This window comes from Phalaenopsis equestris, unplaced genomic scaffold (genome assembly GCF_001263595.1).
Source record: "Phalaenopsis equestris unplaced genomic scaffold, ASM126359v1 Scaffold001023, whole genome shotgun sequence".
Lineage (NCBI taxonomy): Eukaryota > Viridiplantae > Streptophyta > Magnoliopsida > Asparagales > Orchidaceae > Phalaenopsis > Phalaenopsis equestris.
The window spans coordinates 104,984-130,673 of NW_018165462.1; the positions used below are offsets into that span (position 1 = coordinate 104,984).

The following is a 25,690-nucleotide window of genomic DNA, read 5'->3' on the forward strand; positions in this document are numbered from 1 at the left end:
AATATGTATATAATAAATTATTATTATCAATATTGTTATTTTAATTGGTGGCTTAAGACAACTTGTAGATAACTTCAAATTTATCTCTTTTTGTATCACGCTCGTTTGTAAAATGCCGAAAAACGTCCTCTCTTTTGAATTGCGCTATTAATGTGTCGGTTGTCTTATCTCGCCACTAATAGTTGGGACCGCCTAGCAGCGCAGAAGACAGAGCAGAAGAAAATGGTCGGAGCAGTGGAAGTGGACAGGGCTTTGGCCGCAGGAAAGTGAAGGGACCGGGCTATGCATCGCCGCTCGAAGCCATGAAAGGGCCTCGCGAGGCTTTGATCTACGTCACCTGCGTCTATAACGGTGAAATAACTCGCAATCTCCATCCTCTTTGTATCTCTGCTCAGTTTTTATGTTTGCTGGTTTGGATAACATTCGGAATTAGTTTTGTTTCCCCAAGTCGGTGGTGGTATTATTTGATTTGACCTATGAAATGGAGATCGGATTCAACGTTATAGCTCCGATCAGAATGAAAGAAAGAAAAGGAGGAGGGTTCTTGGATCTGAATCATGGGCTATTGCGGTGATCTTTACTGTGAAGTTTTTTTTTACTCATTGTAAGATTTACATGCATGCTTCACAATTCCTATGTATCTACACTTTGATATTTATATTTATACCAACTTAACTATGCAAGAAAATGTGCATTTCATTTTTAAAAATTAGTCATAGTGGCATTTTTGATGGGATATGAAATATTTGAGTGTTAGAAATATAAAAAAGTCAAATTCTGTTAGGTGTTAGATACATAAATTCATAAGAATTGTGTGATGTGTATGTAAATGCCTCTTTATTTGTGAAATTTACATACATACTACCCAATTCTTATTTATTTACATATCAGACACATAAACTTTGATTGTTACTTTTATGACACTTTGATGCATAAACCTATGGGTGAAAAGGCATATTTGATTTCTAAAAGCTAATAATAGTGGTATTTTTGATATAATATTAAAAATTTAAGTATTTTTTATGTAAATATGAAAGTTTAGGTTTTAAATATGAATTTGTAGTATGTATGTAAAATGTATTAAAGATTAAAAAAAAAAATTACTTTTCTTAGAAGAAGTTATTCAACATAGGTGGGTTAGCTCTTTGGATAAACTTTTCAATGAAGTTTCTGAAAATACGATCGATCATTTTAAAGACTAAAAGATGCCTGAGAAGTGGATGAATAATATTTTAATTCCAATTTTTAATTATTTTGTTTTTTTTGGGTTCGTTGGGATGCACAAGAGTGTGCTAGTTATAGAGGAATTAAGTTGATGTGTCATGCCTTAAAATTATGGGAGAGAGTAATCGAACATAGGTTAAAACGTGATACAAAGATTTCTCATAATCAATTTGGATTTATGCCGGGCAGGTCTACTATGGAAGCTATACATTTATTGAGAGGTTTGATAGAGAAGTATAGAGAGAATAAGAAGGATCTACAAATGATTTTTATTGATTTAGAAAAAGATTACGATAAGGTTTCAAGAGAAGTCATTTGCAGAGTTCTAGAGAAAAAAATATTGATATTACTTATATTCAAGTCATTAAAGATATGTATAATAGAGCTGTTATTTGTGTTAGAATAGAAGGAGGTTCACTAAGTATTTTTCTATTTCAGTTGGATTTCATTAGAGATTGACTTTAAGCCCATATCTTTTTGCTTTAGTTATGAATGCACTTACTAAACATTTATAGGAGGATCTAAGGACAATATACCTAGGTGTATGCTTTTCATTGATGATATCCTTATTGTGGATAAGACTAATCGTGGATAAGAATAGAAAAAAAAAGCTCAGGATAAACTTGAATTAGGAGGTCTACATTGGAGTCTAAAGGCCTTCGTTTGAGCATAACTAAAACTGAATACATGGAATGCAATATAGTTGTAGTAGCTCTGGTGGCAGAGTTGTAACTATGAGTGATTAAATCTATTATGTGTGATTAAATCATTAAAAGGTGTGAACATTTTAGATTTCTTGGGTCTATTGTTCAGAGTGATGGTGATATAGATGGAGATGCTATTAGTAGAATTCAAGTTGGTTGGTTGAAGTGGAGAAATGCTTTGGGCCCATTGTGTGATAGAAAAATATCTCTTAAACTGAAAGGAAAATTTTAGAAGATGATGTTAAGACCTGCAATGTCTATGACACAGATTGTTGACCTTTAAAAGAGAATCATAAAACAAACTGTTGATGAGATGAGAATGCTTAGGTGGATGAGTAGCTTGATGCTTAGAGACAAAATGTGAAATGAATATATCCATGATAGGATTGTTGTAGCTCTAGTGGTAGACAAGATTAGAGGGAGTCTTCTTAGATGGTTTGGTTATATTAAATGTCGACCATCTGATGATCCAGTTAGGAGAATAGATGTTTTAGCTTCGATTGATGTTAAGAAAGACGGAGTTAGACCTAAAAAGATTTAGGCATATTTGTATAAAAAAATGATCTTAATCTATTAGAATTAAATGAAAATATGACACTCAATAGGACACAATGGAGAAAAAGATTCATGTAGCCACCCCCACTTAGTGGGATAAAAGGTTGTTGTTGTATGTAAAGGATTAATTTTCTTCCTATTGCATAAAAGATTTTTTCCTTTTAATCTATGGAAGTTTTTATTGGTTGGGCCTTGGAAAATTTGATTCTTAATTTTTTTCTGGATCAGAAGTTGAACTTTTGCTAGGATCAATCAATCGCTATGATTGTCTTTATTGCATTGTATGGTGCTCTTCAGTAATGTGTAAGATTGTTTGGTGAAATCACTAATTCCAAGTGTTGTAAGTGCTTTTTTGTAAACTACTCTTGATTCTAATTTGAGTTAATTTAGTGACAAAATATTACTTACAATATAAAATTCATTCAAAATTAATATCTTACAGTTTAAATGTAATTCAATAATTATAAGAATTTTTTACTAATTATCATTTTATATCCTAACTATTAATGAGTGATTTACCGTATTAATTGGGCTAGTTTAGTGCCATTATTATTAAAGTATATATTATTATTTACAATATATATTATGTTAATTAGTTAATATACTCTTGTTAATATGATTCATTATCAATACACCTTAAAATTTATTGTTTTTAATATATATTCAATGTTCATTTTATGCACATTTTTGATGATATTTCACTTTAAAAGAAGATATTTTGCATGTTTTTGGTTTCAGGTACAAGAAAATAATCTTTAGAAAAAATGAGAGCAAAATGACACATCATATGACGCCATAGTGTCAGGTATCCGATGTGATCGGCGCTATAGCGCCCTAGAGTGACTTTATAGCGCTAGAAACAGTTTCTCTAGAAGATGCAATGAATTTGAACGAATTTTGAAGAGGTGCTTGACCCTTGGTTATTTTCAGAGTTCTATTAAAAAGGGTCGATGACTTAAAAAAAAAGAAGAGTCTAGGGGGTGCGTGAGGTCATATTGGTGAGAGTTTATGTAAGAGAAGAGAGTCTTTGATTGCGTAAGAAGAGTTTGGAGATTGCTTGAAGGAAACTTTAGGAATTGCTTTGGGGAGAAGACATAAGATAAATACTTTGTATTTGTGTTTGAATTTTTGTTGTTAAAACTTGAATTTCAATACAAATCCTGTTTTGTTGTACTATCTCAATGAATTCTAAGTAGTTTTCTTTATTTCTCCTTTCATATGAGAATTAATCACATGAGATAAAAATGCTTTAAATATTTTTTTTATTTTAAAAAATTACGATGATATTTTTAACAATTCTTCATTGACTTTACAAATTAACCACTTGTGAGTTTAAAATCTGTTGAGAAACATAATGATCCGGGAGTACTATGATTCCACCCAACTTGTGAATGTCACACTCACTTTATGAGAAGGGCAACCACAATCTAAGGAGAGTGCAAATATATAGAAAGATAAGTTTTGATGAGCGTAGAATTAATGTTTATAGGGTGACAAACTAAATTTTTTTGTTAATTCGATCTTGAGTTTGGATCTAAGGGTCTCTGGTCCTATAAAGAAGACACAGTGGGTAATCTAGAAGTGAGGGACTAGAATCTACTCAGCACAACTACACAAGTTGGAACAAACTTAAGGTTAGCAAATGTTCTTTGCTAGTCCCAAGAGGGGGTAAAGAATATGTATGCTTTTATTTATCACAATACATCATTTTATATTTTTAATCATTCAAATCCCACACTGATTAAGATCTCTTTGCAAGGGGAAATATCTTTTCTTAATATTTGAACTTTTTAAAACTTTATTAGTCTTGTATACTTTGTTCTTACTTTCTTCTTAAATTTAGATTGCACATAAATTTAATTTTAATAATTTACAAATATTTCAACACTATTCTCCTATAATTTTTATCTGCAATTTAGATAGAAATTTTTCTAAGTTATTATTAAAAAGTTATAACTTTCCTTGTGGGTTCGATAATGGGGTTTTTAAAGAAAGTTCTATATTACTTGAAACGATATGTATAGTTGCGTAGTACATACAATGTGAAAGTTTATTATTTATTTTCTAAATCATTTTATTTATTCACACTAGCCGCTAAATATAATTTGAGACAAGTTTTTGACAATCTTTTGGAATATAAATATTTGCGTAATTGTGGGTTGGGTCCAATTTTTGGTGTCGTTGTCGGGAATTGGATGAAACTTTTCAACTTAGAAAATTGTTATTTGAATTGTAAGCTTATTTTAGAAGAATTGCATTTTAATTTTCCTTGTGGTACTTTAATTCAAAAAATATAAAATTAAAAATTTTGAAAAAACAAAAAGTTAAAAAATTTAAAGCCGAAAATCAAAAAAATAATTTTAAGAATATTTTTATTTGCTGAATTCTTGCTAAGTTCGAGATCTAAAGGTTTAGTGCCTTACGATTTTGAGTCAGAACAAACGATAAAAAGAATTAGAGAACAAAAAACAGTTTACAATTTACAAGAAATGACGAACATGTTACAAAATAATATTGATAATCAAACTGTTGAAAATGAACATCATAACATATAAAGATCTTTCAGGGACTACACAAACCCTACAACGAATGAAATCCACTTAAGTATACAAACCCCTGTTATAGCAGCTAACTCATTTGAACTTAAAACTGCAATTATACAAATGATACAAAACAATCAGTTTGAGGGAACACCATCTTAAGATATAAATTTATATTTAGCAAATTTTTTAGAACTGTGTGCTACATTTAAATAGGACGATGTATCAAACGACGCTGTCAGACTTGAGCTTTTTTCTTTTTCATTAAGAGATGAAACTGAGATGCAGTTAAATTCGTTAGCACCTAGATCTATTAGAAATTGGGGGGATTTAACACAAAAATTCATGGCTAAATAATTTCTTCTTAAAAACTACTAAGCTTAGAAATAATATTACCTTTTTTACTTAGTATGAAAGAAAGTCAATCTACGAAGCTTGAGAAAGATTTAAAGAACTTCTTATAAAATGTCCACATCATACTTCGCCAGACTGGTTAATCATTCAAATTTTTTATAATATGTTAGTAGGATTCTTTAGATCTATCATAAACGCTGTACTGCATGTTCATTAATGTCAAAATCATTTGATGAAACTTATACATTAATTGAAGAGATGACTATGAATAATTTTCAATGATTTTCTGAAAGGATAAATCCAAAGAAAGTAGCTAGTATTCATGATAATGACACTATTTTGATGGTTGCATGTCAAGTTGCTGCATTATCTAGAAAAATAGACCAAATTAGAATTACTTGTCCTCAAACACCTCATGTGATTGAAGGAAATTCATTAAGATAGATCGATTCTCAAACCTCATTAGAAACTTTAAATGCTATAATAGACCCCCCAATAACCCATATTCTAAGTATTACAACCCAGGTTGGAAAAACCATCAGAATTTTAATTGGAATAACAATTCTAGTGGTGGAAGTCAACAATTGGGGAACAATCAAGTAAACCCATTGTGAAATTGAAACAACCAGAGTATTTCTAATTATAGACCTACTTATCCTCTTGGATTTAGTAGTACTCTTGGATTTATTAGTAACCAACAAAATTAAGGAGAAGTTGTCTATAAAAGCAGTGTTACAGATGAGAAATCAATTACAAAGTTAAAGTGTTGCTATTCGAAACATTGAGAATCAACTGGGACAAATTGCTAACGCACTTAGTAAGAGGCATCAGTAATGTTGAAATCAATTCTAAAGCCAAATAAAGAACAAGAGCAAGTTAAAACTGTCCAACTTAGAAGCGGAAAAGAATTAAATGTTGGAGTTCAAAAAGAGATTGAAGTTGAGAGAGAATAAAAAAATTGAAAAACCTGAAGAAACTATTCTTATGGAAGTAGAAAAACCTGTCCCTCAAAATAAGATTAATTTAGAAAGACCTCTATCTCATTTTCTTCAAAGACTCGGGCAGCAAAAGTTGGATTGACAATTTTCAAATTTTTTTGAGATATTTAAGAAGCTTACAATTAATGTTCATTTTGCAGAAGTTTTAGAATAGATGCAAGTCATGCCAAATTTATGACAGAAATTTTAAACAAGAAAAAGAAATTCGAAGATTATGAAACTATTGCACTTAGAGAAGAATGTAGTGCAATAATTCAGAAAAAGTTTTCTAAAAAAACTTAAAGATACTGGGAGCTTCATTATACCTTGTGTGATTGGGGAAAAAAATTGTGAAAAATCTCTATGTGATTTAGGAGCTAGCATTAATCTCATGTCATTATCTATTTTTAGAATGATAGGTTTATGAGAGATTTCTCCTACTACTGTAACCCTACAGTTAGCTGATAGATCTATCACCTATTTTAAGGGGGTTATAGAGTATGTGGTGGTTAAAGTGGATAAATTTATATTTCTTGTTGATTTTATTGTGTTAGATATGGAAGAAGATTAAAAAAATACCTATCATTATGGGGAGACATTTTCTTACCACCGGACAAACGATGATAGATGTGCAAAAAGGAGAACTAACCATGAGAGTTAGACCAGAAAGTTACACTTAATGTGCTTAAATTAATGATGTATTCTGATAAAGGAAAAGATGATAAATATTGTAGAATGAATATTATTGATTATATGATTGTTAATCATTTTCAAGATAGATATAAAGTCATAACAGATCAAAAAGAACTGAAGAGTGAAAATGAAATTGATATTGAAGACAAATCAAATGAGATAATTATTGAAGATTCAAATTATGTTCAGAAAAATTTTGAAATTTTAGATATTACTGAAAATAGTGAACCTCTAATTCATTAAATAGAAAAATCTCCCAAACTTAAAATGAAGGTACTCACTACTCATTTAAAATATGCATTTTTGGGGAACTCATCTACATTACCAGTTATAATATCTTTAGACCTGACTGCAGAACAGAAAAAAAAATTATTGAAGACATTGAAAAATCATAAGAAAGCATTTGGATGGACATTAGCTGACCATTTGTCAAGGCTTGAACAGGAAAATAATGTTAACTTTAATGATGAAATAAATGAAAATTTTCCTGATGAACAACTATATGCTATTAATGAATGACGAATTTTGTGGTATGCTCACGTAGTTAACTATCTAGTTATTAATATTTTACCATACGAATTAGATTATCATCAAATAAAAAAGTTTATTAATGATTCAAAATTTTATTTTTGAGACGACCTTTATTTATGAAAGCAATATAAGGACTTAGTTATTCGAAAATGTGTACCGATAGAAGAAACCCGAGAAATTATGCAAAAATGTCATAAATCAGATTTTGAGAGACATTTTAGGGTTGATAAAACTACATTTAAAATTTTATAAGTATGAATTTTATTGCATACTTTATTTAGGGATATTAATAATTATATTAAAACTTGTGATCGATGTCAGAGAGTAGATAATATTTCTGGAAGAAATGACATGTCAATAAATTTTACTTTGAAAGTTGAAATTTTTAATGTTTGGGGTTTAGATTTTATGAGACAATTTATACTAGCTTCTGAAAAAAATTATATTTTGATATCTATGGATCATGTTTCTAAATGAATTGAAACTGCTACTTTACCCCGTTGTGATGTTAAGTGTGTTGCAAAATAAAAAAAAAATATTTTTACTTGATTTGGAATGCCGAGATTAATTATTATAGATGAGAGAAGTCATTTCAAGAATAGAATGATTCAAACATTAACTCTAAAGTTTGGAATTAAGCATAAAATTGTCACAACTTATCATCCTCAGACTAGTGGTCTAATAGAATTATCTAATCATGATATTAAAAGAATATTGAAAAAACCCGTTAATCATAACTAGAAAGATTGTCTGTTAGGCTAGATAATGCATTATGGACATATAGGACTGCTTATAAAACTTTTATAGGAATGTCACAATATCGGCTCATATATGGAATTTAATTATAATTTGAAAGATGTTAGAGATAAACGTTTATTGCAATTAAATGTGCTTGATGAAATAAGAAATGAATCTTATGAGAATGCTAAAATCTATTAGGAGAAAATGAAAATGTGGCATGATCAGAGGATCTTTAAAAAACATTTTGAGTCTGGACAAGAAATTTTATTATATAATACAATATTGAAATTATTTTAAGAAAAACTTAAGTCCAGGTGGTCAGAGCCATTTATTGTGGTAAGAGTTTATTCATATGATAATGTTGATCTTGAAGATCCTAAAACTAGGAGAATGATTAAAGTAAATAGACAAATGTTAAAAACATATATAAGTAGTGGAGATAGTCCTCCTACATTTGAGGAGATCCTGATATTGGGTCAACCAAATTAAAACATTGGATATGTCGGGTTGACGACGTTAAACCAAACACTTTGTGGGAGACAACCTATACTAATGAGTGTGGATTGATTTGATTAGTGATTGTTGTTATGATAAGTTTATGAAGTTATATTGAGCCTTACATGATTGAGGCGACACAAAATAACAATTTATTGATTAAATTAATGTGGGACAAAAAAAAAATTGACTTTTGAGAATCTTGGATTGGCGCTATTGCGCCATATTTGGTGCCATAGCACCACAGTCAGAATAACTCCCTAAACCGTCCAATTGACGGTTTTCTGCCCCCTTCTTCTTTATTAAACCGCCATGAACGAAAATAGTCATTTTCTTCACATTTCTAAGCTGTCTAGAGAAGGGAAAAGAGTGAAAGATTCATCCCAACTTAGAAATCGTTGTCTCAAGAGCCATGAAGAGTAATAGCAATAGTAAGTTTGAAGAAAAGAAGATGCATAAGGATGCCCAAATATATTTCAATGGATTTCTTGCGCTGAGTTTGGAGTGGATTACAGACAAATTGGGGAAGATTGAAGAGGAGTTATACCGTCTGCACAACAAGTTGAGTGACATGTATCACCAGTACGAGCACTTGGAGTGGCAACCATATGACCTGTTTTCAAGACTATCATGTGAATATGTATTGCAATAACAAGTGGATAGACGGTAAAGTTGCTCAAGATTTCCTTCGCGCTCCATTCTACCACATCTTCGATTGTAACTATCTAAAGGCTGAAAAGGTGGGGGATAACATCGAGCACAACTATTCTTAAACGTACAATTATGTGAAAAATCTATTAGTATTAAGTGCTAATTTGTGGTGTGCGGAATTTGCTCTTAATGTGACTGTAACACTTCAAATTTGTGTTTTATGTTTGTATTTGTTTTTAATTGAGTTACGTTATGTCCGTTTGTAACGAACTTAGGATTATTATAAGAAAAAAAAAAAGTTAAGTTTGTGTTGTTGAAAGTTGGTTTATTGTTTATGAAGGATTGAATTAGTAGTCGCGGGAGTAAACATTGGAATGATGACAAAGGCAATAAACTTTCGAAATGGCTGTTGAAACTGACATATTAGAGTTTGAAAATCTTAGATTTGTTGTGTTCTTTCGAAAAAGAAAAAAAATTCCAAAATCTGCATGGTTAAACATGGCGCTATAGCATCATTCATCTATGAAGCAGGGCACTACCGCGCCTGAATCAGCGCTATAGTGCTGAACCAAATTGGATCGCGGGTTTTAGTGCCAAGACCGCCGGTTTTCGTCATTTTTTTCTCTTGATTCGTCTTTTTCCTCATATATTTCTCAAATCTCTCCCCTTGGACTTGGCTTTGTGGGCGATTGGCTTGGAGTTAGAGCTTCAAACTTTGAATTTCTTCACCTTTGAATTATACATGACTCTTAAGATGAAAATGAGAAGAGGAAAAACTTTTTTGATAATGAACGATTTGCAAGTTCTAAAGCACAAGATATATATGGAGATCTGCAATCAAAGAAATTGATTGCAAGACATAGTTGTCTTTGTCTTGGAGGAACGATCGAGTACTTTGATTGTGGAACGATAGTGGGAAACTTTTTGTTTTTTCACTACCGTTGCAGTCATTTCTGTTGTTTGAAAATTTTATACAAATCCTTCTGATGAATCTGACGATTTGGTGTTTGTTAGGGGACACTATGTTGATATTAATTCTATTTGAATAAATCACATTTATTAGTTGCATAACGTTCCTGCTTGTTTCTATTTAGAGTTTAATCCAACTAATGTCGAGCTTGATGAAATTATTGGGTTCTTGACCGACGGGCATGGAGTTTGGAAGATCAAGAACGGACGTCAAGTAAACTTATCTTTTTTGTTGCTTAATGTTCATTCTCGAGCCTGACATTATTTTATATCTGCTAGACTTCTTCCAACTAACTATTTTAGCGAGCTAACCCGGGAGAGAGCCACTTTGAACTACTGTATTTAAATGAGAAAACTTATAGATATTGGATCTCTCATTTACAAGAATATGATCATTTTCTCTAAAGGAGGAACAACTGGAGGTATAAGTTACCCATCTTTTATTTTTATAATGTGTATACAATTTGGAGTTAAATATGAGCCATGGGAAGAGATCTTGCCATCTTTAAAGCCTATTGGAAAAACAAACTTGGAAATTTGTGGCAAGCGTACTGGATCAGGATCCAGGGGTGGAGGTTCAGATATTCCTTCTTCTTTTACTTCTAGACCTTCTACCTCTTATGGGTCAGCTTCATCTTCTGCAACTCTGGATGTCCTTCGTGATGATTTTCAGGCACTTCAGTTTGATATTGGATTTATTCAGGGTAGGATGCTTGATATGGATCAAAAGATAGATCATTATGGGTCTTTTCTGAGGCTTAAACATGATTATGATACTAGTTTTAACACTTCTTTAGTGAGATACTTGAAAGGAGACCATAGTGTAGAATTTCCATCTAGTCCTACATTTCCAGAGTTTATACTTAGTGACCACATGGAATATGATGATGATGAGGGGAATGAGTAGATGATTTATTGTATATTTGGTTGTACTTAGTTTTCCTTATTGCCGTTGACTTTTGATATGTATATTGTATTAGTGGGTTTTACTCTTTTGCACTACCTTTCAACTTTTTATTTAATGCTCTATTTCATTTATAAACTGCTTGAGCAAGACAGTACTTTTTCACTTTATATTTTTCATGTTAAATCTGCTTAATTAAAACATATTTACTGTTGTACTCACTTGTTTTTACTATTTGTATTTGTACTATTCTCCTGTTTAAAAATTTCGAATTTTTTCTTTCTTAATGTTTATTATGAACTGCACTGTTTTAAATTAATAAAAAAATTAAGTTTGGGAGAAGGGAGAAAATTTTTTTAAAACTAAACCTTATTTTTTATTAATAAACTATATTTGAAAAATTATTTTAACATGACATGTGGTATGTAGGATTAGCTTTAGATAACTATATTTTTTGTTTTATAAATGTCATAGTAGACTTAAGTAAAATTTTTAAATAATAAAAGTTAGTTCTAGGGTTAAAATATTTAGTATAAAAGTATAAGATTATGCGTTTGCTATTCAAAGCAAAGGAAATTGTATTTCTGAAATTTTAAGGATCTTAGATATACACTTAAAAAGAAAGAATTGAGACTCTATGAAAAATCTTCTTTAAAGCTAATACACATTTATTAAGTAAAGACATGTGAGAAGTTTTTAACTTTAAGAAAAGGATGGTGAAGTTCAAAATCATTAAAAACTATTTAAATATAGTAATCCTCATATAAAAAAAAGAAAGGAAGGATTAAAAATGATTCTTAAAGAAAAAGAAAAACAAAATCAAAAGAAAAAGAAAAGCAAAAAGAAAAAAAACTGTGAAGAGAAGCCTAATAAAAAATTGACTTCACTTAAATCATCTTAAGGAAAAAGACTTAATTACATTTTTGAAATTATTTATAAAAATATTAGCATCTTTACAAATAGAGTTCTCACGAAATTCTTTTCTTGTAATTTTTCGAGGCATCCCTAGTACGACAAATTATAATTATTTTTGAAATGAATAGAAAATCAGAACTTTTAGACTTTACTAGATATTCTTATATTTTAGTGTTAACCTGAGTTATTTAAAATTTTTCTAAAGTTTCCCTATTGCATTTTTACAAAAACTATAGAAATTTTAAGTAAAACTCACTACCATATGTTATGAATTTTTATATAGTACAAAGAGTCAATTGAGGACAAGTAACGTTTAAGTTTGAGGAAATTGATACACCTAAAAATTACCTATTTTTAATATACATTTAATGTTCATTTTATGCACATTCTGATGTTATTGCACTTTAAAGGAAAACATTTTGCATGTTTTTGGTTTCAGATATAAGAACAAGGATCTATAGAAAAAATGAGTGCAAAATGGAGCAAAATGACACAACATCATATGACGTTATAGCGCCGGCCTTTGACGCCATAGTGCCAGCTATCTGGCGTGATGGGCGTCGTAGCGCCCCAGACTGGCGCCATAGCGCCATAAACAATTTCTCTAGAAGATGCAATGAATTTGGACGAATTTTGAAAAAGTATTTGAAGTGACCCTTGGTTATTTTCAGATATCTATTAAAAGGGACCAATGGCTGTTCGAAAAAGAGAGTTAGAGAGCGTTAGTTCATATTGGTGAGAGTTTGTGTAAGAGAAGAGAGTCTTTGATTGTGTAAGAAGAGTTTGGAGATTGCTTGAAGAAAATTTCATGAATTGCTTTGGGGAGATGATATATGATAAGTATTTTGTATTTGCGTTTGAGTTTTTGTTTTTATGACTTGTATTTCAATAAAAATCATGTTTTGTTGTGCTATTTTCATGAACTCTAAGTAGTTTTTTCTTCTTTCTTCTTACATATGATAAATAATCATGTGGGATGAGAATGATTTAAAGATTTTTTTTATTTTAAAAAATTGCGATGACATTTTTACCGATTCTTCATTGACTTTGCAAATTAGCCACTTGTGAGGTTAAAATCTGTTGAGAAACATAATGATCCGAGAGGACTATAATTTCACCCAACTTGTTGATGCCACACTCACCTTACGAGTAGGGCGACCACAATCTAAGGAAAGTTCAAATAGATAGAGAGATATGTTTTGATGGGTGTATAATTGATGTTTCTAGGGTAACGGATTAAATTCTTTTGTCAATTCAATATTGAGTTTGGATCTAAGGGTCCCTAGTAGGTTCTATAGAGAGGGCACAACGAGTAATCTAGAAGTGAGAGACTATAATCTACTCAGCACTACTACGCAAGCTGAAACAAACTTAAAGTTAGCCAATGTTCTTTGCTAGCACCGAGAGGGGGTAAAGAATATATGCATGCTCCTATTTGTCACAATATATCATTTTATATGTTTAGTCATTCAAATCCTACACTGATTAAGATCTCTTTGCAAGGGGAAATATTTTTTCTTAATATTCAATTTTTTTAAACTTTATTAGTCTTTTAAACTTTGTTCTTACTTCCTACTTAAATTTTGATTGCACATAAATTTAGTTTTAATCAATTACAAATATTTCAACACCTTTCTCTTATCATTTTTATCTGCAATTTAGATAAAAACTTTTTAAGTCATTATTAAAATGTTTTCGTATTCCCTAAAGTTTGATACAGAATATTTAAAGAAAGTCACTTGAAACGATACTTATATTTGCATGGTACCCTTAGTGTGAAAGCTTATTATTTCTTTTCTAAATCATTTTATTTATTCATACTAGCCGCTAAATATTATAATTTGTGTCCAAGTTTTTGACAATCTTTTGGAATATAAATATCTGCGTAATTGCGGTTTGAGTCAATTATCCTGATAGTTAACAAGCTAACTTGATTAATTATTCCCTAATGCATTTTTTGGCGATAGATTCAATAACCTAATCGTTAATAAATGCCAATTATCTAATGCCTAATCTTTATTTGATGCCTAATTAATAGGTTATTTTTAATTAAAAGTTTGATTAATTATAAAACCTTATTATCCTAATAATTAAGTACCTAATTAGATTAATTACTTACTAACCTATTATCTCCTCTAATGACATTGTAAATTCCTTGAAGGAAGAAGTTATACATTGAAGATGAACCAATGAACGCTACAGGAGTTGCAATAATTCAGAACATTCTTGGGCGAAAACTTTTGTCTTTAGATCTACTTCAAATATTGAAAAAAATCTTCATTTCACCTTCTGGGATTTGCGCTAATATTAAATAACAGTAGTCAAGCCTCTCCGAGGCATTTATTTTTATCTTTGGACTGCACAATCATCAAACATCTTACATATATGAGCCTATCTTGAGAGCTTTGATTCTTTATTAAAAATATAACATTAAAAATGTGATCAGCATGAGGCAATCAAGTTGTGTGAAAATGAACCAAAGTTTTGGAATACTCTTACCATTAATTTTGCCATTTTGTCACATGTCATGCGAGGAACCAACCTCTACAGTCTCCTTTGGCCACACCGTCAACACCATGACAATAAACACCGCCATCTCTTCAACTCTTTCACCTACCACAACCATTAGCACCAATACTAAACAGTATCTGCTTTGACCTAAAATCTGCTGCTTGTATCACCCTCACAACCACACCTACCCGCCCAAGCAATTTTTATATTGTTTATTTTGTTTTCACTTATAGAGCAAAAATCTCACCTATCTTAACTTTACCTGGAAAATCCACATTATGTTTCATGGTCTGCCCAATCTCTACCGTGTCTTCTTCCATAATACCTCTATTATTGGCATCCATTTGTTAGCTCAAATCAAGTCCCCATGTTCCTCTCTCACCCTCCACATCAGGACCTTTCATAAATAATTACAGTCTTCCATATAACCGTAATTTTCCATCCTCCATTTTTTGGCGAGCCCCCTCAAGTGGCGTGAAATTATTTCAAAGCTATTGGCACCACTAAGAGCTTAAGCATCTTTGGTCTAACTTGTGATCGGCCATGGTTCCAACCTATGGTCTTGAGGAGAGCCGCTATTGCAATTTACAAGTGGTGCAGTGGAATTTTGAATTTATCTTATAATCAGAATACTAATTCAGCCTCCTACTGCTTGAAGGGTATTAGCTTCTTGTTTTTATGGGATAATACGCTTGCATGATGCTTATTTAATAAATAAGTGGTTCTAGTTTTTTTAGAATTTTTCATATGGTTTCCAACTCTGTTGTGTTTGTCCTCCTACTACCTAGAATTTAACAATTTTTTTGTGTCTTTGTTGCTCTCTTTCTGCTGAAGCATTCTGAAATTCTTGGCTGTTACATGTTCACTCTTCTAGAACTTACAATATCATTTACCCTTCTAGATGCAGATCTATACCTTCTACAAAAGCTAAAATATCTCTTAAATTTGCTTTTCTTTCTTTAAAAAGATTTTTTTTTAACAGATCTGCATTTTTCCTTGTATATCTGTAATTATGAGAAATGCTGAAACTCGAACCTTAAAGGTGAAATTGCAAATCTGCTTTGCTTTCCATTATTTTCCAACAATTTTTTATGCTATTAAGGAATGTTTCCAACACTTATTCTACTTCTGCACACCTCATATGGTCATGAGAATGTTTTTTCGCTTAAACTTGCTACATTGCGTGCACAGCTATACGTAATTTCAAGGTTTGATCTGCAATTAATCACATTGCCTACCCTACTTAGATGTAGCTATATCACTTAGGCAAACCATACTGCTTCAGCTCTGACAGTCATTTCCTGACTTTCTAAAGCTCTCTTTGACTTGTCAATGAAAAGTTATATATTGCACTGCATTTTAAAGTAGTATTTTCTGTTCAATTAGAGAATAACTTGAGATTATTTATTTAATTTTTTTTCTTTGTCACATGAAAATTTTTGGCCCTTTATTCTGATTTTGGTATTTGATTCCGAAAAAAAAAAGCAATCTTCATTTTCTCGGAATGATTTCCTGCCTTTTACAAGCCCATTTGCATGCAACGAGACATTTTCAACCAACAAAACTTAATATATTGCACTCTATACAGAAGCTAAGGATGTAGTTGTGCCCAAAAAAGTTTCTTTTGTGAGTTGGGAACTATATCTCGAGCAAAAGAACCTTATGGCTCCTCAAAAGATCAGAATTACATACAAAGGAAATTTCACTTATTTAATATTGGAAACATTGAAATTAGTGTGGCTTTGTTTGGAAGTTGCTTTTAGCTCTGTTGAGTTTGAAGAAGCTTTTTTTTTTTGCTCATGTTTTGTTTAGATTGTATATTTTCTGAATGCATTTAGAAATTCATGGCTTGGAGAAGACCTAGTCAAAAGCTTGCTTGTGTTTAGATGTTACACATTTTCAGCCTGCCTCATAGTAACATGAGGTTGTTGTATTGGGCTTCATCTACTATCTTGGGAGGTTGTTGATGTTTTTAGGTCCATGGTAGGAGATTGACGTGACGTTTTCATGGCGAGGGCGGTGGCAGTTGTCGTTTGCTTAAATGCTCAGGCTTTGTTTGTTGGCTTACTAGATCCTTGGCCCAAGCCTATTAGGATTAGCTTTAAGTAAAGGGCTAGTTAAGTACTTGGAATGAGAACTTCAATTGCAAGGTTCCTGGGGTCGCTTATACATAAAGTATTTTTGTTGTTTTCAGCATACTAAGGGAGTAAATAAATAGATAGATAGATAGAATTGTTTTAGTTGCTTTTAGTATAATGAGAGTGAGGGAAATATGAAAATCGAAGAGAAAATGGACCTTAAAAGCTTATCCAGCGTATCTGCTTGAATAAAGAAAATCTTACCACTCATAAACTCGCCCACATGGGTTATAAGTTCAAATAGGTATGCTTTGAAATACAATTTAAACAATGCAATGTAAAGTGTCCGAGTAATGTTGGACTACAAAAGAAAGTAAACGAGCATAAATTTGGGTGGGAGCTGAAGCTTGTTCAATTATTTAATCAATTGACATGAATGAGCTCTATTCAAGTTGGAACATGAGTAGCTTGTTGAATGCTTGATTCATCTATAGCCTTGGTAGATATTCTCAAGAGAATTAGGTTTAAAGTAGGTTCATTTTTTTCTTATATATGGAGAGCATATATTTTAAAAAATGATATTAGATTTTCATTCATTTTGTTTTTAAATTAAAACCATTATATTTGAGGGAACACCAGGAGTGTTTTGGAGCATAAAGTTAATGTTTATTTCTAACGACACTTCACCAAAGGAACCAGTAATTTTCTTTGTTTTCAGAAATATGTTTTCTTATTTCAAATTAGCTTCGAGTTCAATTTGAAAATTGAAGGATTTTTATGCCAATAAAGTCAGTAAATTTTGTTATCTTACAGAAAAAACTAATTGTAAACCTTTACTTTCAGATTGCATGGGAATTTTTAATATTTGATAATACAATGAATTATTTAACATCATGTTAAATGAACACTGTATCTGGTAAAGTCGCTTTACTTATTCTAAGATTTCCAATTAATCTAGATATTTGGTAGCATAGCCAGCTTTATTTGATGATAATAGAAGTGAAGTGAAGCGAAGTCTGTGAAGTGGATTTCACTGCATTTTGTTATAGCTTTATGCACTTGGCTCTGTATCGCAACAGAATCTTATTTCAAATTTCATGTTTCAGTTTGCCACTGATGCAATAACTGCTTTCATCTCACCGTTTCTTGTAGTTATTGAGTCATTACTCATTGATTCTCTATTCTCTTCTAACAGAGCTCTTCTTTTCTTATTAGTTTCTCTCACTATTCTCTTTTGTCGGTTACTTTTCTTATATGCTTCTTATTTGTTCTTGTTATTGGCACTTGTAACATCTCGCTCACAAAAATCTTCTTAAAAATGCTTTTAGATTCCTGATATTCACAGTTCTTTCACATTACACTCTCCCAACCTTGTGGTCTCTAGTTGGACAGCCAACCTTATGATTGACTATTCTTAAATCTTACATATTCTCTCATCACTATTATTTATGTCCTTGATTTCTTTTTTTTTCTTTTGAATGGATAAAAATTAGTGTTACTCAACATTTGATTATATTTGTTAAAAATATTAGCTGATGTGGTTTAAATTTGATTGATTAAATTACCTATTGGACATAATATATGAATATATGATAACAAGTCATAAATACTCTCATTCATAAAAGTGTTGCTTCTCTTTGTATATTGAGGCAAAAATGAACTATTGCATATTCCATTTGGGCTTGCTGTTTTGAAAACATCTATATAGATTATTCTTGACCTATCAAATTCTATGAGATTGTTTGGGATCACTCTTATTTTTTGTTTTCTATCTTTTATTTTTATCTTATTTTATTTATATTTTGATTTGAAATAAAATATGTTTTGTATATTTGATTAAGATATGGTTGTTTCTGAAAACACACAAAACACAAGTTATTTTAAGTGTTTTAAAAAAATATGTTTTTTTTGTTTCTAAAAGCAAAAAAAAAAAAACATATTAAAAACACATTAAATAAAAATATTTTAAAACTAAAGGAAAAACAAAAATAAAAAACAAAATTGATCCCAAACAAGCCCTAAGAATTTTTTTATTCTCTTCTATTTCTTCCCTTTTTTTTTTCAATCCCCTACTATAGTAAAAGTAAAGTCTCACAATTTTGTTTTATTTTTGTTTAGAAGAAGTGGGGTTTTTACAGAAATTGTGAAAACACTCATATGGTTGGTTTATATGTTTTGGAAATAGGTTTGGGTCATTTGGATTAATTAGTTTGATTTGACATTAATCATGCTATTTTTGGGTTTATTGTTTTAATTAAGATTATTAAGTTTTTATTAGTTTAGTTATGTAACTAGGTTTAGATCAGTAATTAATTGATTATTGGTCAAACTAGCTATCTATTAGGTTAATTAGGAACTGATTAGGATTTATTAAGCCCATTAAGGTTTTATTAGTGTTTAATCTTAATAAATAGACTTAGGATAATTTATTATTGAATAATTGACATGTGTAATTGATAATTGACCATTTACTGAGCTGATTATGCGTTGTTAGATTTTTAATTCGATAATAACTAAGGTTTTATTAGTTTTTAGTTATGGTAATTAAGCTTGGATCATTAAAATAATTAATTAATGATCCAAAATAATTTATAACTAACTATTATCTAGGATAATTTTAAAATTATTAGAGTTTCAGTTAAGATTATCAAGGTTTTATTATTATTGTTTATTATTGATAATTAATTTTGGGATAAATAATTGTTGATTAAGAAGCAAGAATAATTGGTTCAATTATTTATTTAAGTAGGATTTAACTATATTGTAATTAGAAGTATGGATCTTTTATTGATATTTAATTATGACTGCGATGAATAAAAATTAATTAAACTTTTTATACTAGAATTAAGAGTTAATTAACTACATATTAATTATAATTAATTGTAATGCGATGCAATGATTATGATTAAATAGAGTTTTATGCAAACAAAAATAAAATTTTTCTTTTTAGTTTTTTCCAAATATGAATTTTAAATTTATTTTAAAAAAAACAAAAACCAAAAAAAAAAAAAAAAACAATCAAAACAAACCCAAACACGACTTGAAGTTTCTCTCCATCCACAAGAGGTAGAAGTCTTTAGAACTCTAGGGATTTGTTAATTTTGGTCATATCATGTTAAAAATTATTAAGATTATATATGAATTAATTTGCAGAGATCCTAATGGATCCTACAAATCTGTTCTATATGACTTGAACTATTTCCATAAATTGACGATTTTTTATAAATCCTAATTTAATTCTTTTTGAAAATTGGCTGATTGAGAAACAAGTTCATCATCATCTTCCACTATGATAAGAAAAAGCAAGTTACAGTATGCTTGCACATCCTAAAAATGTTTACAAACACATTTTTAAATCTTTATGAGTGTTAACCCTAGATCACAGATTAGATACTAGGGTTCATATATGACAGACTATTGTTGCTTTACTGTTTCTTTTCTCATTTTCTAATCTTTTAAGTAATTTGTAATTCAGGAACTAATGAAAAGGGCAAGCCTGATTACTTGGCAACAGTGGATGTTGATCCTAACTCACCAACCTTTTCGCAAGTCATCCATAGACTTCCAGCTCCCTATGTAGGCGACGAACTGCATCACTCAGGCTGGAATGCCTGCAGCTCTTGCCATGGTGATCAATCAGTTGATAGACGTTACCTAATCCTGCCTTCGTTGATGTAAGTCTGAATCCACCCACTTTATGGATCTCTCCTATGACGACTCATCTTCGCTTATTCTGTATAAAAAATTTAGTTCTCGTCTCGTTCTGATCGATTAACATGGTTTATATGCCATCAGATCTGGTCGTATTTATGCTGTCGACACTGCTACAGATCCAATGGCTCCCGCTTTGCATAAGATAGTTGAGCCTGAGGATATTGTGCGGGAAACCGGATTGGCGTATCCTCACACGTCACATTGTCTTGCATCCGGTGACCTTTTGGTGTCTTGCCTTGGTGACAAAGACGGCAATGCAGCTGGGAATGGTTTTCTCCTATTGGATTCTGATTTTAATATCAAAGGAAGGTGTTGATTTCTCCTTAGATGACCTTTCAGTTCTATGTTGTTCATGTATCATATTTAATCTTTTAGTAATTTGTATAAATTTTCTATAGATAAATTCTTTGCAGAGGATCATTTTAAGCTTAAGAGTCTAAAAAAATGTTAATTTTATCCCCAAACTCTCTTAATATGGTTGAAATAATCCACATGGAGCATTATTTTAGCTCCCATTAAAAGAGTTTAATATTAATTTGATGCTTTTATATATTTTGCGGTTAAAATGGGCTGTTGTAAATAATCAGATGACTATTTTGACGCTTTACTCATATTTCCATTATAAAATCAATTATGGACTTTGTTTGTTTGAGCTTCTTTTCATAAAGGAGCTTGAGAAACTTATTGGAAAGTTTTGTGAAATATTTTCAAATCTTTGTTCAAAAAGTAGCTTATTTTTTGCAGAACAATTATTTTGGAAAGAAATTAAATCTTTTTTTTTAATTACAACAGGTGGGAGAAACCAGGTCACAGCCCATTGTTTGGATACGATTACTGGTATCAACCTCGGCACAATACGATGATTAGTACGTCGTGGGGAGCTCCGGCAGCTTTTAGTAAAGGATTTAATCTCGAGCACGTCACCAATGGACTCTACGGGAGGCATCTCCATGTCTACAGCTGGTCTGATGGAGAACTGAAGCAGACTTTGGACCTCGGCGATACCGGTCTCCTACCTTTAGAAGTAAGTACAGAGCTCAATCTTATTTGGTAGGGATGAGAAGCTTTGCAAATTTAGCGAACTTTGAGGACTCAAATTATGATTTAACTTTATAGATTAGGTTTTTGCACGACCCCTTGAAAGATACCGGCTTTGTAGGGTGCGCTCTGACCAGTAACATGGTGAGGTTCTTCAAGACCAAAGATGGATCATGGAGTCATGAGGTGAATTTATCTTTGCTGATTGATTATGTGGTCTTCTTGTTTCAGAAACCTTGCCCCTATGGAGTAACTGTATTTGATAATATATCGTTTGGAAGAAAAAAATTAAAATGGACACGTAAATAAAGTTTTTGTTAAAAAATAACATTTTTGGAAAAACAAATTTAAAAGCCATGTTGTCACCAAGTGGTGACAAATCTGTTTTTTAATATTTTAAAAATAAGCAGATTTACATACATACCACTTATTCATTTGTATTTACATATCTGCACTTAAACCACAATTTTTACTTATATATCATCTTATTTATAGATGAGAATATGTATTTCAATATTTAAAAGTTAAAATAGTGATATTTCTGATGTGATATGAAAGATTTGGTTGGTATAAATGTAAATAAGTAAAGCTTAAGTGTTAAATATGTAAATACATAGGAATTGGGTGGTATGTATGCAAATGCCTTTTAAAAATATTAAATTCCTATAACCTGAAAAGCTTTCTTTTTTTTTAAAGGAAATTTTTATGTTTTTCCTATTTTTCAGCACATATAAAATTCCTATTTTACTCATTTTTTTATGTGCAAGTAAGATGGTATATAAGTAAAAACTGAAATTTAGGTTTAGATATGTAAATACATATGAATTAAGTGTTTGCATATAAGTCTGCTTATTTTTAAAATATTGAAAACAGTATCAATTTTAACAGTTTAGTTTATAGAATGCTGTTTTTTAAGAAAAAAAATTATTAAATGTAAATTTAAAAATCTCTATTTTTATGTTCGGTAGGTGGCGATATCAGTGGAACCACTTAAGGTGAAGAACTGGATTCTCCCTGACATGCCTGGGCTCATAACTGATTTCCTCATTTCCTTAGATGACAGATTCCTCTACTTTGTCAACTGGTTGCATGGTGATATCAGGCAGTATAACATTGAGGATCCTCTCAAGCCTGTGCTCACCGGCCAGGTTTGGGTTGGCGGATCGATTCAGAAAGGAAGCGATGTGGTTTACATCGCCGACGATGGATCCGAAGCACAATTCGATGTGCCCGAGATTAAGGTTAGTCACACCAACCATCTTGATGGCTCATTTTCTTCACGAAGCAGCAGCGAAATAGATACAAATAACTTAGGTTTTTTGCAACCAAATAATGCATGCTTTGGATAGGGAAATCGGCTTCGAGGAGGGCCTCAGATGATCCAGCTGAGCCTCGACGGAAAGAGACTCTATGTGACCAACTCACTCTTTAGCGTGTGGGACAAGCAGTTCTACCCAGAGGTTGTCCAGAAAGGCTCCCATATGCTTCAAATCGATGTTGACACGGATGAGGGCGGGCTGAAGCTGAATCCAAACTTTTTCGTCGACTTTGGACGCGAACCTGACGGCCCCTCGCTTGCCCATGAGATGAGATACCCTGGAGGTGACTGCACTTCTGATATCTGGATATAGGGGTGTTTTTCTGTCGGGGGAGAATGGCGCAGAAGCTTATATTGTATGAATAAATCTGGCCAGAGTAGGGGGTGAGTTGGTTGTTAAACTTCTATGTTGATGATTAAATAAAGCTTATTGGTTCATGAGTTGTCTTTTTTTGTATGGTTTTAAATAAAAAAGGCTTGTTTTTTGATAGTGTATCATTCTCTACTTTTGAGCTTTAGTAGACTTTGCAACATCAAAATATTTGTGGAAAAGGCTGTCTCTGACTTTCTTATACATATCTTATACATAGAGGATGCACTATGAATATAATCTAAATACTATAGTTGAATATCTCCAACTGAACACTGTTAAGCATGCTCTTCTATATAATGCTAGCTATGTTCACAAAGGAATTTGTCAAGGACATGTGCAAAGTCACATTATCTATTGGCAAAACATTTTTATATGACCACTTTATGATCATTTCTCAAGGATATCATATGACCATATGAGCTCCCATTAAACATTATTTCTAATAGAGATGTTAGATTGACCTCCTAATTTTGAAAATATTGTGAATACTGTTAGAAGCTAAACTTAAATTTTCTTCTGCATTCTGTACTCAAATTGATGGTCAAATTCGCATGGGTCTTTAGTGTGCAAAATTTTAGATGAGATTTGCATTTGTTTACTTTAAAATTTACTTAATAGTATTATTATCTTCACAATTATAAAGAAAACACCTTTCAAAATTTTATATAGCTAAAAACCTTTCTTATGCATTTTTTGACATGATAGTTTAATTTTCCATTTAATTTCTCAGTCTTCATGAAGAAATAAGAAAAAAAACCACTTTATGCACTAATAAATAAGCCATGAATGCTTTCTTTGAGTACATGAAGATCCCACTAAACAAGTAGGTTAAATTTGTGGCATAAGGGTACACTTAGTGGTTGTAACTATGTTAATCTCGACATCATGAAGGCAAGAACAATGCGAGATTTGGACCAATGATGAAAAAAATTGCTAAGAGGCCATTTCCTTCCTTTGTATATGTGCAACTTTTATATCATCATTAGCAACATTACATAGCTTTCTCTTTTTGCAAGTGCTTACACCATGAATTTCTAAGAATTATACTGCCTTAAAGTCCACACAAGAAGCTATTGTTAAATACATTGAAGAATTGAAAGTGATCATCTTAGATAAATCTGAAATGAGTTCAACTTGGTCTTTATATTAAGTCATTAACTTTACATACAAAGTAGAACTTCAATTAAGTTGCAATCCTTGGCTTCCTAACAATCAACAATTAATTGGGAATAACAAAAATCACTCTCAATTTAAAACACATGCTCGCTTCCTTCCAAACCGATTGTGAATGCAGAAGGGAAATCAAAGCAAGAAAGTCTAAATTAAATTGAAGTCTTCACAACAATGCTTATTCAGAGCTTGGCCTATTGAGGTTTCTTTTATTATTTTCAATGGAGAGATAAAAATGATAAATAAACAAACCAAATATTGGTTAAACTAATGTATAGATAAAAAGTGATCGATAATCAAAGTTTGACATTGTGAATCAGTAACAAATTTAAGGATGTTTAAAGGGATGAGGTTGAATTTTTTCCTTGCATACATGATAAGGTGATGTTAGCTCCATGAAATCTAGTGACATCAAACAATTTATGGACAAGGTTGTTTATGAAATTATAAATAACAGATGTACTGAGAATATAATCTTATGTAATTTAGTAAATCTCTCTAATTGAACACTGTTAAGCATGCTAATCTATATAATAGTAGTTATATTCATAAAGGAATTAACATTTTTTGTCAAGGACACATGCATAATCAAATTCTCTATTGGGAAAAATTTTTTTTATATGATGTACTTTGTGATAAATTTTTAAGAATATCATGCGACTATATGATCTCTTTTTAAATATTATTTTAAAGTTTGCAAATGCATTTGAAACAAATGATTCTCATTTCAGATGTATCTTTACCTTGTTACATATCTACACTAACACTGTCGAACTTCCTTGTTATATATATATATATATATATATATTATGAATATTGTTAGAAGCTAATCATAAATTTTCTTGTGTCATTCAAGCCCCAATTGATGCTCAAATTGAAGCCATCAATTGCATTTTAGAAAATTTTCTATGGAAGCAAAATTTTAAATAGTTGAGATTTACATTTGCCTGCTTTAAAGCATACTCATAGTAATATCATCTTCACAACTACAAAGAAAACATCTTTCATAGTTTTCTATAGCTAAATCCCACCTTGTGCATCACACTATACTTTTATTTTCCAATTGCTTTCAAAGTCATCTTGAAGAAAAAAGAAAAAAAACCACTTTAGGCACTAATAAATACATAAATAGAATAAATCATAATAATTCCATAATATAATATAAAGAAGATTATTATATTTTGATTCAAATTTGACATGAGCATTATCAAACTACCAAATAATATATATATCTA

At 31.0% G+C, this 25,690-nt stretch overlaps 1 protein-coding gene across 1 annotated transcript; it reads left to right on the forward strand.

Moving 5' to 3' along the window:
* Positions 1 to 267: 267 nt before the first annotated feature.
* On the forward strand, positions 268 to 23,400 carry LOC110032770 (selenium-binding protein 2-like; the record flags this gene model as incomplete). The annotated part of the gene is given in 7 exon segments (XM_020736517.1): positions 268 to 351; positions 20,318 to 20,516; positions 20,638 to 20,865; positions 21,349 to 21,580; positions 21,673 to 21,780; positions 22,563 to 22,835; positions 22,944 to 23,400. Coding segments are annotated over 7 exon segments (1,406 nt in total), but the record flags the coding sequence as incomplete, so codon positions are not given.
* Between the last annotated feature and the right edge of the window lie 2,290 nt (positions 23,401 to 25,690).